Raw genomic sequence first — 18,320 nt, 5'->3', positions numbered from 1 at the left:
TTTCATCTATAACTTGGTTTTCAAACAAGAAAAACACGACCCATTTTTTGTTTTTCTTAAGATATTTAATCCATTTTCATTTCGTTAAGGAAATTTAAAATCATTAAATTGACTGTGGCTTATTAAATAAAACTTGTTATTAAAACTGCCTCGGTTATGCTTGCATTGCATAGAAATATGCCAATACACATATAGTAGGAAGTCGATCTTCTATCACTTATTTGGCAATATTAAATATAGATATTAAAAGAAAATGCAAGATGAATTGTGAAATACAACAATAAAAACCAATATAGGCGATAAAAAAATAACTCAGGTACAATTATTAGAATTCATATCATTCAAATGGCAACATTTACTACAATTCTGGAACATTTACTAAATATTAATCTAACTTCTCTAACATTTTGTGAATACCTTATTTAATCCTGAAGGTGGGTTTTTTTTTTGTTTGTTTGTTTTTACTCCATTTATACAGAGACAAATTTTTCTAATAAAAAGTTATTTTAAAAATAGCCAGCGAGAATATTCCTCCAAAACTTCCTAGCATGCTCTTTAATAAAACTTATGTCTCAACTAACTGTATAAAAATTGTGGACATAAGACAAAGCGAAGAGCATCTACTGTGCTCAGATATTTTAAGTCCATACAAGAGCACTTTCTGCTTTGCAATATATTAAAAAAAAAAAAAAAAATGGTATATGGATTTGGTCAAAACATGATAAAATTCTATAATTTTGGAGTTAAGAACACACATCAAATTTCAACTCTTTAACTTAAAACAGCTTAAAGCGGTTTTAAGTTATTGTACTGACAGACAAACAATACAAAGGCAGACATAATTCCAAAAATGCAAGATCAAAAGAAGGTCAGACATGAAATTTTTGATAAAATCACAAGGTTGATTTTTTTTTCCTTTATTTGCCTGCAGCAAAGTAAAAATTAATGCTATCAAGCCCAATTCAGCCAGTTTGGAAAATCTGAAAACATAATTGTGTAATATTCTCTAATTCTTTTACAGGCCATATTTTTTTCTAATAAAAATATTTTAATATAGTATGATGATTGAGATTAGTTTAAGAAAAGCAATTAATTTAGCTTATTAGATAAATTAAATTTGATACATTAATTAATAACTAAGTAATAAAAAATCAAGACATATTCTGTCTGAGATAAGAAACTAAAGCATCTAATATTTTATCTTATTGAGAAATTTGAAAGAACTTATGTCAACCTACATAATTTCAATCAAAGATAGATGAATTTGGTGTCAAGCATATTTCCTCTAAAACATTTTTATTATTTTGGAATTCTTAATTTATTAGGAAATTTTTTAATGTTAAATACAATAAATGAACATCGTTAGATTTTTAAAAAAAATAAGGATAGGTTTTTATCAATTTAAATTTGATATACGATGTAAAATTTGTGTCCATCGGATGTCAGTGTTAATTTTTTTTCTTTGCTTCCAAACTAAGCACATAATGTATAGTATTTTAATACACAAGTAACTTTGTTTAATAAAATTTTAACATCCACCTATAGCAATTGCACAGATACTATTTCAATTTTAGTTTAGTAACCTTACATTATATTTTGAAGACATATAAAAGCTATTTAAAGAAGGTCTTTGCAGTTTTTATTATTGTCAGATTACACATGAGCCAGTATCCCAACTCCTCAAGGTTTTTTTATTTCATTCTTTAAGATTTAACATGTACCACATACACAGTTCCATCTATAAGATATTTTTAATGAAATCAACTCTAAAAGTCTTGCTTTCCTGCTATTATGAACCAAAATCATTTTCTTAAGATATATTTAGAGAAAACTAAGTAACCTACTTACAATTTTATTCATTACAAAAAATTTTATGATTACTTCACTTGAAAATTAAATGAAAGTTTTAAACTACTGTGCATGAAATACTTATTATAATAGGCCTTTCTCCTGCAAAGTTATATACATTATGCTGTCAAATATTTACATATAATGAGTAATAAAACTCGAAAACCTTTTCAATGTATGTTCCAATTATGACAGACATCTCTTAACATTCTCCTTCCAATGTTTTGAAAAATTGGGATACAAATCCAACTTCCCTCTCTTTTCATTTTACTCTAAAGGAAAGACAGAATCTAAGTATAAAAACTTTCCGCTTAATTATTGCAAGTTTTATTTAGCAGTAAAGAAAAGAAACTATCACAAATTTACAATAAATTATTTTGATAGTATGTTAAAGAGATTTGAAATGGAACTTAATTTTTAAACTATAAATTTTTTCTTTATATTCTTATAATGCAAATGTAATTATTTTAAAATACTATCCTTATATTTAGTCAGATGAGCTGAAATGGTCAGTAAAATGCTGTGATACAGCACAGGATGACACACCAATGTTTTAATAATAAATTTCAAAATCTTAATATAATTTAATATATAATAATTTGCTATAAAAACAAGATAAAACATTAAAAGTGGAATTACAGGATGTAAAATAACATTACTAAATTCCTATAAACAGACAAAGTTTGAATTACTGTAATCAGAAATAATTTGTATTAATACTTTTGAATTTTTTTTGTAAAATAATATTTATAACTAGTATTATGGAATTTAGGTTCTAAGTGGAAAGTATGTTTTTATTTCAGAAAAAAAAATATATGCTAAAATGCATGATTAATAGGTGAATATATAAATAAATAAAATCTTCATTTCATCTCCATTGTTTTATTTATAGTTATTAGACCACTGGAAATTAAATATGATAAAATGCACATAGAAAAAAGAAAACCAGATACCATATCAATGATCTTTATTTCTATGTTACAACAGATTCTGACAGAGTTGAAATAAAAATACAGATGACATCAATAATGAAAGAAAATACAATGATTTCATACATAACTTCATACAATATGCAGACATCTGAAAAAAATACAAATTTTTCTAATTTGGTAATTTTTTTATAGGTAATGAAAACAGAATAAAAACATCATATGCTAAAATTAAATAAGATGTTCCAAGTCATAATTACATGAACAAATAAACTCTGATTTCCTTTTATTACTTATCTGTTTTGCCCACAAGTAGATTCACATGGCTGTTCCCCCCCCCCCTCCTTCCGAGGCCTCATAACTTAATAACACGATCACATGACTAGGATGGCATCAAAACTGGTATACATTCTCCATACTTTTGCATCATACTAAGAGGGAGGACATTTCATTCTCAATGTTAGATTTAATGAGCAACAAAAATCACAATATATTAGATATTTGGCTGTATTCAATTTCAAACATGGAACCTTTCAGACCTGAAGTTTAAATTTTAATAATAAAGCAACTAATGTCCATATCTGTTACATCATATGAGCATTAAACTATCAGTGTAGCATCTGGGAAGCAAAGAAATTTAAATAACCTGGGTTTCGTTCCTTAAAGGGTGCCAATGAAGACAATGTTAGTATGTATATGCACTTTTTAAAGAAAAATATGATGAAATTTAACAAAAAAAAAAAAAAAAAAAAAGCCTAAACAGCAGTTTGCACTTATATAAGCAATAAGGGCAAAAAAGAAATATTATACTCAATTATACTAAGTGACAGAAACTATCAAACTTTTAATCTCATAAACTTAAATTTATTCAGCTATATATACATATATAAGTTATTAATATTATAATTATTATAGAATTATTATAAGTTATTAATATTATTAGGCTAGAATTATGTAATTTTAATATTACCGAAAGTTACGTTTTTAATGGAATTAATTTTTGTTAAAAAATAAATAATAGGAATCCAATTATATATATATAAAAAAAAAATCTGACACTATAACATACAAACAATGCCTGCATCATGTATTTTTAATCTTTCTATAGTGTTTTTGTATATATCTAAGCAATAAATATCAAAATATCTTCCAAATAAGTAATATTAAGTAATTTGTGGAGATAAAAAAATTTAAAAAGTGTCTTTTTTTTCATACATGATTACTATTAAACATCTCATTTATATAAATAACATTCTTTTAGTATCTGGAATGTTGTACTTCAAACACTAAATAATCTACACTGATTTTAAAATTTACATAAAAGAAGAGAGGGGAGCCCTTGTATTTTGCAAAATGCACATTACTCATAAAATCAAAGCAAGTATTTCAAAACATGCAGGTCATTCAATTAAATGTGAGACAGGGAAATTTTGTGGAAAAAAAATTACAACATATAAAGCTAAATCTAGGGGGCTTTTTAAAGATTCACTAAAAATCGGAATTCCTTTCCTCGCACCATTTTAAAATGAATATCTTGCACCCCACGAGGTGAAAATAGGCCTATTAGGCTTTCCTGTGGGAGGGAGAAATTATCTTCAGTTGAAAAAGCCATCAAATGCAAGAGAAATTTTCATCCTTTCTCTGCCAATTCCAAGATGCAGTGTTTATGTTAATTTCAGACAGACATTGTAATTTCTCAAATGTTATCAGATAATGAGGACAGTATCCTATTTTCCAAACATCAATAAGTCATCAATAAAAGAACATTTGATCAAAGAGAATAGCAAATTTTTTCTGTCTCAGTTAATTCAAATTATGTTTCAAACAATAATTTATTGCCAGCTGCCACCAGGAAGACTATAGAGAAATTGGTATGTTGATACAAATGTCTAAGAAATTTAAAAGTAAAGAGGCGAATGAAAATCTTCAAATGCATCAATAGTCTGATTTCACATATCAATTATAGTAGCTACTACTACCACCTCGCTTCCTTTTCGCTTCTGAAAAAATAAAGCTCTAATCGGCTAGACGCACATATATTTGTAGCTTTTTTTCTTTTTTCCCCTTACAAATGCAAAATTTTTAGAAATAAAGCATGCTAAGACATTCTAATAATATAATCCATGCATCAATTAATTAAGCACATTTTTTTCAAGCAACTATTAAAAATAATCATTTACAATAATGAAATGAGTTCAATAATGATAACAGAAGAAGTTAACACTATTCATTTGTTCTTAAATGAGAGAGGAAAAAGCTGAAAATACAAACCAAATAATTTCAAGCCAAATCTTCATCATCAAATAGGTCTTCAAAATCTAAATATAAAAATATTTCATCAAAAGAACAGAACAATATAATTAGAAACATTTTAAATATTAAAAATAAATGATTTCTAATAAACAATGAAGTTTTAATCATTGGCGAGTTTCTAGATAGAAGTGCATAAAATAAACAAACAAAAAAGTTAAATGTAACGAAGCATGGAGGGGGAAAAAGACACAGAGGAAATTACAATGATAATGTTTAATATCATTAACAATCAAGTTCAAACTTTTATGCTGAGCAATGACACATTTTATTAGAAGGTTAATCACATAACTATTTTAATATGGCAAAATTGTAATGTAGTTAAAAGTATTCTAAAAATGAATCTCTCTTAACATATCAACCTATTGACAACTATTTAAATAAATAAACACATGAAATATCATATCATATACTAGAAAAATATATGAATTATATAAATATCAGTTATTACTATTGGCTAGCATATTTTTTATCTATACAGTATCTATTTAAAAGAGCAAATGAACAAGTTTGTAAAATGTAAGCTATACTAAAAAGATTTTATAACATTTAAAATATAACTTTCCAATAGTAAAGAGAGTTTAATATGATCTGCTAAACAATTTAAATTTAATTATCATATTTCAGATTTTTTAGTTCCATTTTCAATTAGCTTAAGTGAAATAAATTTAAGTATTTGCAAGTCAATGCAACATTGCTAATAAGCTGAATAAGCTTCATTGCTAAATAAGTAGGATAAATACACAAAAGGTATATTTAACTTTTCCCCACTGATGATCTCCAAGTCTACATAATATAGGACAGTACATAATTTTTTCAGTTTGGCTAACTGGCACTCGCCCAACAAGCAAGCAAAAGAAAACAAAAATCAAGTCAGAATAAAATTTTAAAATAATCATTTACATTCTATAATGGATAGAATTAATTTCAAATGAGTTATGAATGCATTAAAAATTTTTTGAATTCACACTTTTATATTTTAATTCTTCAAACAACTGTTATTCAAATGGAGCATTATCACTATACTGATTTTTGCTTTTAAACTGAATATCTTATAAATATGCCTGGGAACGAGCATGGAACTTTAATTTTATAATTCATAGTTAATTAAAAACAAAATTGTATATGTAGTAAACAATTTTCTTGTAATTTATATCTTAGCAAGATTTAAAAAAAATCATACCATTAAAAAAATCAGAATGAACTGATTTTTCATTTGCAGCTAAATCCATAAGGAGACCACTAGATCCACCAGCCTAAAATTATATATATTTAAGTAAATAAAGAATAAATAACAAAAACATAGATATGAACAAAAATTCTATAATCATTAAATGTGCAAATAATAATTTATTTCTCTTTTATGCAATTTGAATCATAGTTGACTCAAAACATACCTCAAATAAATCAGCACATTTCAATTATGCAAATTCACAAGATGCACAAAATATGCTCTTTCACAGGATATATAAAAGATTGCAAATGAAGAGTAATAAGAGATAATACTAGTTAAATAACACTCTTTATTCAATTGTTTCAGGATATTTATAGTTCATAGATCCATTATTTAAAAATAGAAGATAATTTTTGTAATTAAATATCAAATATAAAAGTAAACAATTGAGAAATTAATGCAACTCCATTTGGGTCAAAATTTATAATTCTAGAAAAAAACTAAAAAATGTCAAAAAATTCCAATTTTTCACATGCCAGACTCTTAGTTTTATTACTATGAAAACCAGTTGAAATAAGAATATAAGAGAAATGTAGATGCTTGACAGTTCAAAATAATGTAAAATAATAATAATAAAGAAGTAATGTGTGTGTGATTACGTTGACACTGCACAGGCAAAACCATTTGATCTACAGCTATCAATTTTCCACAAATACCTTAGAGGGTGGGAATATGCAACTGAGAGTAATTTAAAAAAAAAATATTAATAAGAATTTTAACTATAAATTAAGTTGAATTTTAACATTTTTCTACAACTTCTGATTATCATACAAAGATAAATTTTACACCATTTCAAAATTTTAAAAAAATGTCATTTCAATCATATCAACTTAATAGTAATATGAATTTTTGCAAAATTTTGATATTTTTAAATTTTTTAAAACTTAATTTCCAATAGATTACATGCTGCCCTGAAATTCAAACCATTTTCATTGTTATAGCATCTATCTGATCATCTGATTTTCTTCTATTGTTGAAAGTTATAGAAGAATGATTTTGTTTAATATCTATGAAGATACTGAAGTAGATAAACAAATAAAGTAAAAAATATTACAAAATTTATAAGACAGAGGGCTTACACATTTACATTTTTAATAACACCATGACAGTATGGAACTGGTCCCCATTATAAAGATTCAACTACACAATGAGCAGAGAATATATAAGACAATTAATGTAACATATCTTTAATATCTGGCAATTTCCTGGTATCATGGATATTAAGTTATATCTAAATAATTTAATTGAAATTTAAAATGAAATTTTATCCCCAGTGAACCAGTTGTTAAATTGTAAAAGAAATTCTTCCAAATAGTATAAAAAAATCAATAATTTAAGATTTCATGAAAATTAAAATACACAAGTTAATTCAAGCATATAAAATCAACTTTGGTAGTCAAAAACTCTTTCCTCCTACAAAATGCTTTTTTCATTTAATATTATATATTGCAAATTAAAAATCTTTTTAAATTATCAAATATTTCCAAATCTGAATTAAAATTTAAAGGTTTTAAAATTTTTATCTTGATAGAAAATGTTTTTCCAATTTCTCTTATATTTTTTATTAGTGGCATTAGTATATGCATTATTCAATTTCAGTTGTGCCTAAAATTGATGAAAAATTAAATTGATTTATGACAGATCAATCAATAAATGTTAAATGCTATTCTTGTGTGCTTATGTTATCTCTATTTTTTGTGAAACATTCCGTCTCAGCATTATTAAGTATTCATCACTTAAGTATTTATTACAATATTAAATAATTATCACAATAAGAAACAATCTTCGCATCAGATAATCAGCACATCGTAAATATTTAGCTGTTTTGTTTTTAAATGAAATTTCACTCAAACTCCATCATTTATTTATTCATGAAGTTCTTTTTCTCATAATCTGTTGATAGATAAAATATTTTGAGCGCAAGTATCTTTTATATTAAAAAAGATTTTAGAAAATGTTTTAAAAAGTAAAAAGTGTAAAATTCAAGGGAACTGATGCCAATTCAAAGTACATCTTTATGTTATTGCATTGTGTTATGGTATAGAAAACAATGTTAATTCACCACAGTTATGCCACTTCTTTACACAAATGATACGGTAACTACATTTGTAGATAAGAAGACAAAACAATATACATCAAATATAAGTTCTAACAGAAAATGTTTAAATCAATAGATACAGAACTATGTAATTATATGCTCATCTCAATTCACTGACTGATTCAAATAAAATTTAATTACATGTTTCTTATGAGATGGCGAAATTAATTATGATATTAAAATGCAATCATCCACAAAGGAGTATCAAAAGAAGATGGGGAAAAAAGGTAATTAGAAATAACTTGAAATAAAAAAATGATACACAAAGAAGAATATGACATTTGATAAAAAATAAATTCATGTAAGCATTCATCAAATCATAATGTAAAAAACTTTATTATATTGTAAATGAAAATGAGCACATAAAAACAAAATTAAATTTTGTATCTGTTACATTCATCAGTTTGCATAAAAATTACTCTGTTTAGAATTTTTTTTTTTTTCAATTCTAATTTATGATTTTAACAGGATAATAATTTAAAACATGAGGTACATTTAGTATCCCAATAGCTTAACTCTCCGTTCAGAGAACGAAGTTTTTCTTCCTCAATTTAAACAAATATCTAAATTTGAATACCATTATTTAACATGAAAAAAAAAATAATTAAAAAAACAGGTTTCGCAAAGGATGGCTGTAATTAAATTGCCACATATCAAACAACTCACTTCTTCTAAGTCCATATATGGACCAGCTCCTTCAGGGAACATTTCATCAGCTACAACACCTTTGGGCTTCATGATATGTATCTAAAGGAAGAGTAAATTAATTTAATAAAGTTTTAATTCAATTAAATAAAAAATGTATTACAAATAAAAATGACATAATAAAAAATAAGCTCATCATTGAAGCTAAAATAAATTAATAAAATAAAACTAACCAAATATCACTTGCTAATAACACATCAGATCTAACACACAATTAAAAAATCTCCTTTGGTTTATTCATGTGTATTAAGTTTGTTAATATGCTTTTACATCACAATAACTACACAAAGATTCAATTTCACTAACATTTCTATTTAACAGCAATATCATCAATGTTATATAAAAATAACAAACAACAAATTTGCTAAAACATTTTTTAAATGTAAAACCCAGTGAAATTTGTTGATCACAATACTATAAGGGCCTAAATAAAATATAATAATAGATACCATTATAGTCAGAACATATAAAGTTAAATTTCAAATTATTTAAACTTTCTATGCATACTTAAAAATGAACATTTTACTAACAATAAATATATAAAATCAACATATATACAAAAGAGAAATATACATATTTTATAAAAAAAAAAAAAAAAAAAAAAGTGAAAAAAAAAATATTACAAAAAAAATTCTATCAAAAAAATATGTCAATTTTTATAATTTTTTTAATGTAAATAGCATTTGCTTGCATGTATATTACAGTCTATCTAACAAGTTTTGATGCATATTGGAAGCATTTGATACTACTGTAAAAAAAAAATTCTAAACAGTGTTTGTCAGAGATGCACATTCTCATGAAAAATTTTGTTTTGAAAATAGTTTGCTGCTTCAATTTGCTGTATTAATTCTCCTAAAATATGTTCATTGCTTGCATATAATTGCCAATGTTTTAAAAAATTCTTAGGTCTTGAATGGAAAAGGTAGATTTGATGAATTATGGAAAGAACTAACAATCTTTGGATAAATTATGTACACATTTTGCTTCTATTTTTTGTAGTTTCAATAATGTTAATATTTGTCTTTGTTGCTTCTTTCTTCAAAAAATGAAGCTTTTATCCAAAAATTTTGGATTGTGAATGCTGTCACAGTGTTCTTACTAAAATCCAGTCACATGAATTTTTTACATTAACTGATATGAATTTAGGAGTTGCTATTCAAATCACTAATAATATTCTGAAATAATTTTATGCAACGTCATCACTTTAACACAAAAAATTCTATTTTCTTTGCAAATAGCAAAGAAAATATGGTTACTCCGAAGTAAAAAGTGTCTATCCTGTGAAGCAAAAAAGTCTACAAGTGACCATTTGAAGAAAGAAGCACCCAATTAACTTTCCAAAATATATTAAACAATGGCTACTTTTAAGAAACTCGATGCATACAGCAAACAGACACCTCCTTTATAATACTGGTTCTCATAGACTACACTCCTCTGAATAAACCCAGGGGCAAAATTCATGTCCATATCTAATTAAAATGATGGCTTAGATTGTAAAAACAAATGCATCGGCAAAGGAAAAGAAACAACAAAGACTTAATACTTTTAGGACTGGTGATATTTGGTTTGTATCTTTATATTCTATAGGCAAAAAATATCAAAAAAACAACTGTGAACATTTCAGTCATAATTTGTTCTTTGTCTTTTATGATCCCTCTATTACAATACAGTCTAACATCTGGACATGGAGACAGATGCCGTTTTTCGTTATTTGATATTTCAGATATCATCAGATAATAGGGTATCATTTACTAATGAAACAAAAAGGTAGATAAATTAACAGCTTATTAAAGAGGAAAAATTATTGAAGACAGGTATGCAGTTAAAAATTATTATTATTGCATGCAAATACAAAAAGCATTGAGTAAATAGGAATTTCATTAGGGGCAGGTTTATAGTTATGGATTCGTACATAATATACAGTGAAGCATGTACCATAACATACAAGCTCCCTCCACTATAAGTAGATTGCAAAAATTTTGTCACAGATGTTGCTTATTTATCTCACGTCTTGTGGTTCTAATTGTAACACTAAAATTTTATATGTGTTGTTAAGTGTGATTTTCTAGATACAGTTTCTTGAAATCATAGTGACAAGTTATTCCACAAAATAAAAATTAAGCATATAAAAGTTTCACTAATTCTATTATTTTTCCATTTCTACTCATTATTCCTGTCATAGAAATTTCTTACATAAATAGAACTCAATTCGAACATCCTAATTTCAGATAGTTCATTCAGTACAAACATTTCATATATATATATATATATATATATATATATATATATATATATACACACACACAGTGGCTCAAACAATTGAGAGTAAACCTTACTTTTACATGAGAAATCTGACTATCAATATAAATAACACATTACCGAGAAGTGCAAACATGATTTTATTTTTACACATAACAAATGTTTTAATTTAGAGTAAAAATAAAGAAAAATCAATGAAAAACCTCTAAACTGAAAATTTTCAAAAGCATTTTAAATAAACATATGCAGATTTTTGCCTAAAAAAATTGAGAATACACCAATGAAATTTTTTGTAATATCTCACAAAGAAAAAAAAAGTGTCAATATTTAATTGCATGTCTTTTGGCTTTAATAATGGCCTTTAAATGTCATGGTACTGATTCAACCATTTTTGATGGTATCTGTAAATATTTTACCTCATTCTTCTTGCAAACTTGTTTTAAATGGATTTTGTTTTTAATTTTGTGTTTTTGAACCACTATTTCAAGTGTGGCTCACAGATATTCAATGACATTGATGTCAGGTTACTATGGTGATGTGTGTAAATGCTGTTTACAGTGTAAAAGACACCACATTTTGACATTACGTGCATTCTGTTTGGGGTTGTTGTCCTGCTTCAAAATGAAATTTTCATCTAAATCCAATTTTTAGCACTTTCCTTTATATTACTGAGATCATAAAGTTCTTCCAACTTTCTGCAGGAATTTCTCAAATCATAGGCAGAAGTGTAAGTGTTGAAACTGAGCGGAATGTGATTAGACAAGTTGGATATAAAAATCGAATTGCTAGAGAGAAACCGCTCATCTGGTTGCAAATTTAGAAAAAGCATTTAAAATGTGTATAAATATATATAGCGTGTTGTATATATGGACTCAAAAACTTTTCAATTGAAGACCAATAACTTTTGGAAGAAAGTTATATTTAGTGATGAAAAAAAATTCAACACTTTTGGCAGTGACACCCGTTGCACTGTATGGAGAAAGCCTAATACTATTTTGGATCCAAAAAATTTACATCCTACAGTTAAATATGGTGGTGATTCCATCATGCTTTAAGGTTGTATGGCTTCATCCGCAATAGGAAATTTAGTTTTTAAAGATGACATTACGAGTCATATGGCTTACTTGATTATACTTCGCAGCAATCTAAAGGAAAGTACTAAAAATTTGGGTTTAAAGGGATATTTCATTTTCCAGCAGGACAACTCCAAACAAAAAGCATGCAATGTCAAAATGTGGTGCCTTATTCATTGTAAACAGCATTTACACACACCACCACAGTACTTCGACATCAATGCCATTGAATATCTGTGGGCCACACTCGAAATAGTGGTTCAAAAACACAGAATTAAAAACAAAATCCATTTAAAACAAGTTTGCAAGAAGAATGGGGTAAAATATCTTCAGATACCACCAAAAATTGATAGAATCGGTACGAGGACGTTTAAAGGCCTTTATAAAAGCCAAAAAACATGCAATTAAATATTGACAATTTTTTTCTCTTCGAGATATTACAAAAATTTCACTGGTGTATTCTCAATTTTTTTAAGGCAAAAATCTGCGTATATTTATTTAAAACGCTTTTGAAATTTCAGTTTAGAAGTTTTTTTGATTGATTTTTCTTAATTTTTGCTTTAAATTAAACCATTTATTATGGGTAAAAATAAAAACATATTTGCACTTCTCGGTAATGTGTTATTTATATAGAAAGTCAGATTTATCAAGTAAAAGTAAGGTGTACTCTCAATTGTTTGAGCTACTGTATATCATATACTCATACATGCATACCATACAATTCCAGTAACTCAACAGCAGCTATAACATGAATTACAAAAACCATTATGCAATGATATTGAAGCTAATAAAAATTAATTGTACTTCATATCATAAAATTGCTATACACCAGCATTTGAGATAATATCAAATTAAAGAAAAATTTCTAGATAAATAAAATCAATTCAACAGCAGCCACAACATGAACCATAATTATTTACAAAATGGCGAAGACAAAAAAAAAAATCATATTTCGTATTACTAAGTTTCTTGCCTGATTTATATTTGAATTAATATGAAATTAATAAAAATTGCTAGATTATATATATATGTATATATATTATGGATTAATATGAAATTAATAAAAATTCTTAGATAAATATATATAACTCATAATTCAAACTTTTTACACTTATTCTTAAACTATGAGTGAATGAGTGATTTGATGAAAAAGCAATAATAATAATAATAAATAAATAAATAAAAGGAAGCTTCACTAAAAAGAAAAACTAACACTCTGTTGATTTTTTTAAAAATTAATTGGAAATTCATATTATAATAATACATTCATTTCATATTATAATGATTTAATATTTTTATATGAAATTATAACTATTCAGCAGATAAAAAAAATTACCTTTACTTCTGATGATAATAAACAATCTTATTCATAAGTTTATATTATATTACCAAAAGAACAAGTGAAACTATATAAAGAAAGCATAACACAATTTAACAAACTTAATACCATTTTTAATGTAATGCAATGTTTAAAAATCTATGAATAGATAAGGAAATATAAGTCAAGGCTATTTGCATGCAAAAAGTACTTTCTATATGCTAGGCTAATTTGATAAATAAATATAACTAGGTTAGTATAAGTAGTATCAAATCAACAATGTATGTACTCAAAGGAAAAGAAAAAATATACAAAAAAAACCATTCATGATATATTTTGTTTGAAAATCATAATGTTAAGACAATTTTTTTACCATTTATAAAATTACGTATTACTTTAAATTACTGTCATTTCATTTTTAAACAAAAATAAAATTGGCATTGTAACAGAGCTTCTTTAACATAAGAAAAATCAATTATATACGCTGCTAAAAATGATAGCTAAAATCAAAATGAAATACTAACTATCGATCGATATATATACAAATCTTTTTTTAAAAAAACGGTCGAGCAACTGTTTGTTTACAAAGAAATGAAAGTTCCAAATTCACAGTGCAATATACGTTGCCACTTCAAAATAAAATAAGATTATCCTTTCTATTCGATTTTCTAGAGAAATCTATACAAAAATACACAGTAATTGCCAGATGAATTATGAACGATCTTATAAAAAATTGAACTGAGTTTCGGTAGGTTTGGCCTAAACAATTTTTGAGCAAATTTCTTGTTTATAATATAATTTAGTGTTAAGAGCTGCATTTTAAGATAATATATCAATTAAATATTTTATATTAATATCGTAATATAAATATTACATAAATAGTGCTATTTTTATTTTAAAAAGTAAAATTTAAAAAAAAATTCATCTATTTATTTTATTAAGATTTAAAAGCTGACTTAAGAAATGAATAATTTTTAATCTTTTGTTTTGAATCCGAAAAATTTCTACATTGCAAAACTTTTATATTTAAACAAATGTTATGTATATTTCTTAAGAAAGTGATCAGCTGACAATACTCCCGTGACTTTTACGTCATTCAACTATCCGATTATATTGGCAAACGATTCGTTATCATTATATTCAGTGTCTTTGAGAAGGTATTTCTGTCCTATCGGAATTGTTCATACTGTGAAATTATTGTGAGGGTTGGTTGTATTTTGAAATTGATATTTAACGTATTGTGTTTTTAGTAGTTTGTTGGTTTCTGAAGTTTGCCATTGTTTTCAGGTAGTATTGATCCGTTTGTGCTCTGTGGTGGATTTGGCAGCTATTTTCTCTCTGTGTGTGTGATCTACCGTTACCTGTTTTCCACTTTGCAATAAACAAAATGAAGTTAACGACTAGTTGCATCTTCTTAATATTGTTGATTACTAGTAAGTAACATCTTTTTCTTTACTTTAAAGAAAAAAAAAAACTTTTAACTTCTTGCTTACCTACAGGACATTTCGTAAGTATCTTTCTTTAAATAAATGGTAAGCACCTTGTGTTATAAAAATCGTTAATAACAGTAATGGAATATATTGTATGTAATAAAAACTCGTTACGTAACAAAGAATACTACTCATTGATTGATTTACACGGCAATTAAGTCTTGAACTTTAAATACATAATGCGCGACTTTTTCGCTTGGAGTTTATTATGACAATGGACTTTTCCGTTTATCGTATAATCGGCGATTAAAGCTTCCCCCCCCATCCTCTTCCACTCATTAGTATATGAATATTGACCACTTGTGCCCTTATATTGAAACTTCCCTGTTGTTTATGCAGGATTATTTTTAAATGCATTGATCCTATCGTTATTTAAGACTTGCATTTATAAATTGCTGAAATTCTAATGCATGCATTTTGGCTTATTAGTAAAGCTGAAAAATCCTCACTTCTCTGACAGGTGGATTTTGTGATGATGCAATTACCACATCAAGTCCAACAGAGACTATTAATATGAGTGCAGAGACAGTTACAACTACAACAGATTCAACTACACAGTCAACATCTCAACAACCAGATACAACTCCTAGTACAACTACAAATCTTCCAACAACTGGTTCAACTGAACCACCTACAACTACCACAACTATTAAGCCAACTACAACATCTCAACCCGATACTACTACACCTTCTCCTAGTCCTACAATTTTACCACCATCAACTACAACTAAATCACCTAAACCACCTACTCCTGTCGAAGGTTCATGGAATGTTACAGAAGGTAACCTGACTTGCATTAGAGCAGATCTAGAAATTAGATTCCAGATCATTGTCCAGGTAAATAATTTCTGCGGTTTTTATCAACTTGTTTTATGTTCGACTATATTTAATCTCGCTTATTGTAAAATATTGCTTAACTTGTATATAGATATTTCTTAATATTAAAGGACTCCTTAAATTTTAATATTTAAATAATTTCAATATCCTAAATTTTTAACTTCATTAAGTCTTATTATAAAACACAACTTTATTGAACCTTATTTAAAGAATATATAAATTCTTTAAATTGTACACTAGTATATTTAAGTTTTTGTTAAATTTACGATATATTAATATTCTATTTAAAATCTTCTTAAATTTGATTCATTCAAGGTCTTGATTATGAATTGCAATTAATATTTTTATCCTCGAATAATTTTTAAAAGCTTAAATATATAATATTTTTTTTTTTTTTTTTTTTTTAGCTCTTAATGATTACAATCTTATTAATAAATCGGATTCTTCAATATAAATTAAAATTGGACTTGTATTTATCTCGTAATAAAAATCTAATTTATCTTTAAACTTATCATATTTGTTAACATATTTAAATTGCTCGAGTTTAAATATTTCATACATTACTATTTTAATCTAACTAATAAATTTATGTAAATACTTTTATAAATCTTATTTATAATTTTTATTAAATAAGACCAAGAAAAAATATTAAAATTAATGCTTATAAGTACTTGTATTTAAAAAAATTTTCAATTTAATTAAATATATTGATTTTTAGATCTAGTTATCAAAAAATAAGCTTATTCTTTTTTTATAGGATCGTGTAGAATATATTGCTTTATCTCCAAATGCTACTAGTAGTGGAAATTGCAAGTTATCGGATACGACTCAAGAACTGGAATTAGAAGATTCGAATTATAAATTAACAATGATATTCGAGAAAGATTCTACTAACGCATACCTGCGAAATATTACTTTTAACTATAATCTACCTGATGGTTCAGGTTAGTACTCGATTTGTATATTAATATTTAAATGTCGCAAATTTTAATTTACAGATTTAAATAAGGAATATTTCTTTTGGATCATATCTTTATACATCTGAATTACCCTTCATTATAGGTCTGGTATATAACGATACCAAGCTCTTCTCTGTTAAGATTGGTAACTCGTACATGTGTGACAGTTCAAATGATGTAATCTTCCGAAATGTAACTATGGAAGTCTTGCGTATTCGCATCCAGGCTTTTGGAAGTATTGGGAATAAAGATTTTGGTATTGGTAAGTTAAATTGATTTTATAAATACTTCAAAAATATCGGAACGTAGAATTTCGATAACCTTCTAAAATATTCGTTTCAATCTTTAAAGATTATTACTAATACTCTATTTTTTAAATTTTTAGCTGAAAAATGTGAAGCCGATAACACTGTTAATGACATGGTTCCCATTGCTGTTGGTATTGCTCTTCTGGTTTTGGTAGTAGTTGTGCTCATTGCCTACTTTGTTGGACGCCGAAGAAGTCGTCAAAAGGGTTACCAATCCGTTTAAGATTAGTTGGCTATTATAAAGTCAAACCTTCTTTTTAAAGAATCGTACCTACGGTTACAGTTCAAGCATAGTCTTACTATGCAACATTTGGTTTACTGTGATGAAACTACATAGATTTATTTTCTGGACTTGAATATGAAGTGTTAAATTCCGTAGGGACCATAAAATGCTCTCTAATAGCACTGAATTGTGTTTCCAAGCTTGAGCTCTATGTTCAGACTGTTTATTTGTCTTAGTACTGTTCTTAAATATAAATTTTAAATCTTGTAAATATTTTAATTCCAATAGCAATCCAAGTTTCCTTTTGTTTTTATCTTGGAAACTAGTAGTATAACTTTCGATATTAATGTCGAATACTTGTACATAAGAATCATTATGCTTGATGTCTCACTTTGACTTTATTGTACTTTTTTAACTAATCAGATTTATGCAATTCCTTGAATAAAGTTATTTGTTTAATTAGCTTATCTTGATATATGATATATAAAAATCATTTTAAGAATCTTCATTATATTCAGAAATACATTTGAAATCTTTTTAGAAATTTAGATTTTAAAAAAACCTGTATAAATATATTAACTTATTACATCAATCAACTCTTGTAAAGATACCCAAATCTTCTTATTAGAGAAAAAAATAACTACTTGATTTTTAAAAATTTTATTAATGAAGTATATATAATTTTTAGTTCTATTCTGAAGTTTATTTTTATTTTAAACAATTTTTTAA

General features: G+C 26.1%; 2 protein-coding genes across 4 annotated transcripts; one reads left to right on the top strand and one right to left on the bottom strand.

Moving 5' to 3' along the window:
- Nucleotides 1-2,798: 2,798 nt before the first annotated feature.
- Nucleotides 2,799-14,276, bottom strand: LOC129969369 (COP9 signalosome complex subunit 9-like). The gene is made up of 5 exons (XM_056083915.1): nt 14,148-14,276; nt 9,086-9,166; nt 6,271-6,343; nt 5,049-5,095; nt 2,799-2,928 (listed from the first exon to the last, which is right to left on the bottom strand). Exons 1-4 carry the CDS (start codon nt 14,148-14,150, stop codon nt 5,058-5,060), a joined length of 195 nt encoding a protein of 64 aa, XP_055939890.1. The 5' UTR covers nt 14,151-14,276; the 3' UTR covers nt 2,799-2,928; nt 5,049-5,057.
- A 548-nt stretch (nt 14,277-14,824) lies between these two features.
- On the top strand, nt 14,825-18,053 carry LOC129969368 (lysosome-associated membrane glycoprotein 2-like). 3 transcript variants are annotated; one of them, XM_056083912.1, is made up of 6 exons: nt 14,825-14,979; nt 15,062-15,207; nt 15,725-16,101; nt 16,859-17,045; nt 17,164-17,322; nt 17,446-18,053. In XM_056083912.1, exons 2-6 carry the CDS (start codon nt 15,162-15,164, stop codon nt 17,589-17,591), a joined length of 915 nt encoding a protein of 304 aa, XP_055939887.1. In that variant the 5' UTR covers nt 14,825-14,979; nt 15,062-15,161; the 3' UTR covers nt 17,592-18,053. The 3 variants fall into 3 exon arrangements, with proteins under 3 accessions (XP_055939887.1, XP_055939888.1, XP_055939889.1); XM_056083913.1 differs by having other exon boundaries at nt 14,856-14,973; XM_056083914.1 differs by having other exon boundaries at nt 14,914-14,931.
- The last annotated feature ends 267 nt before the right edge of the window (nt 18,054-18,320 follow it).

This window comes from Argiope bruennichi, chromosome 5, assembly GCF_947563725.1.
Source record: "Argiope bruennichi chromosome 5, qqArgBrue1.1, whole genome shotgun sequence".
NCBI classification, from domain to species: Eukaryota; Metazoa; Arthropoda; class Arachnida; order Araneae; family Araneidae; genus Argiope; species Argiope bruennichi.
Note: the sequence above shows the minus strand (reverse complement) of the source record. Positions and strands in the feature narration are given on the sequence as shown.

Coding starts and splice junctions, on each gene's coding strand:
- LOC129969368 (XM_056083912.1), top strand. CDS start 15,162: ATGAAGTTAACGACTAGTTGCATCTTCTTAATATTGTTGATTACTA. Junction 15,208..15,724: donor CTTAATATTGTTGATTACTA/GTAAGTAACATC, acceptor CTTCTCTGACAG/GTGGATTTTGTGATGATGCA. Junction 16,102..16,858: donor GATTCCAGATCATTGTCCAG/GTAAATAATTTC, acceptor CTTTTTTTATAG/GATCGTGTAGAATATATTGC.
- LOC129969369 (XM_056083915.1), bottom strand. Junction 6,344..9,085: donor CATATATGGACTTAGAAGAA/GTGAGTTGTTTG, acceptor ATATAATTTTAG/GCTGGTGGATCTAGTGGTCT. Junction 5,096..6,270: donor TCATTCTGATTTTTTTAATG/GTATGATTTTTT, acceptor TTTTATATTTAG/ATTTTGAAGACCTATTTGAT.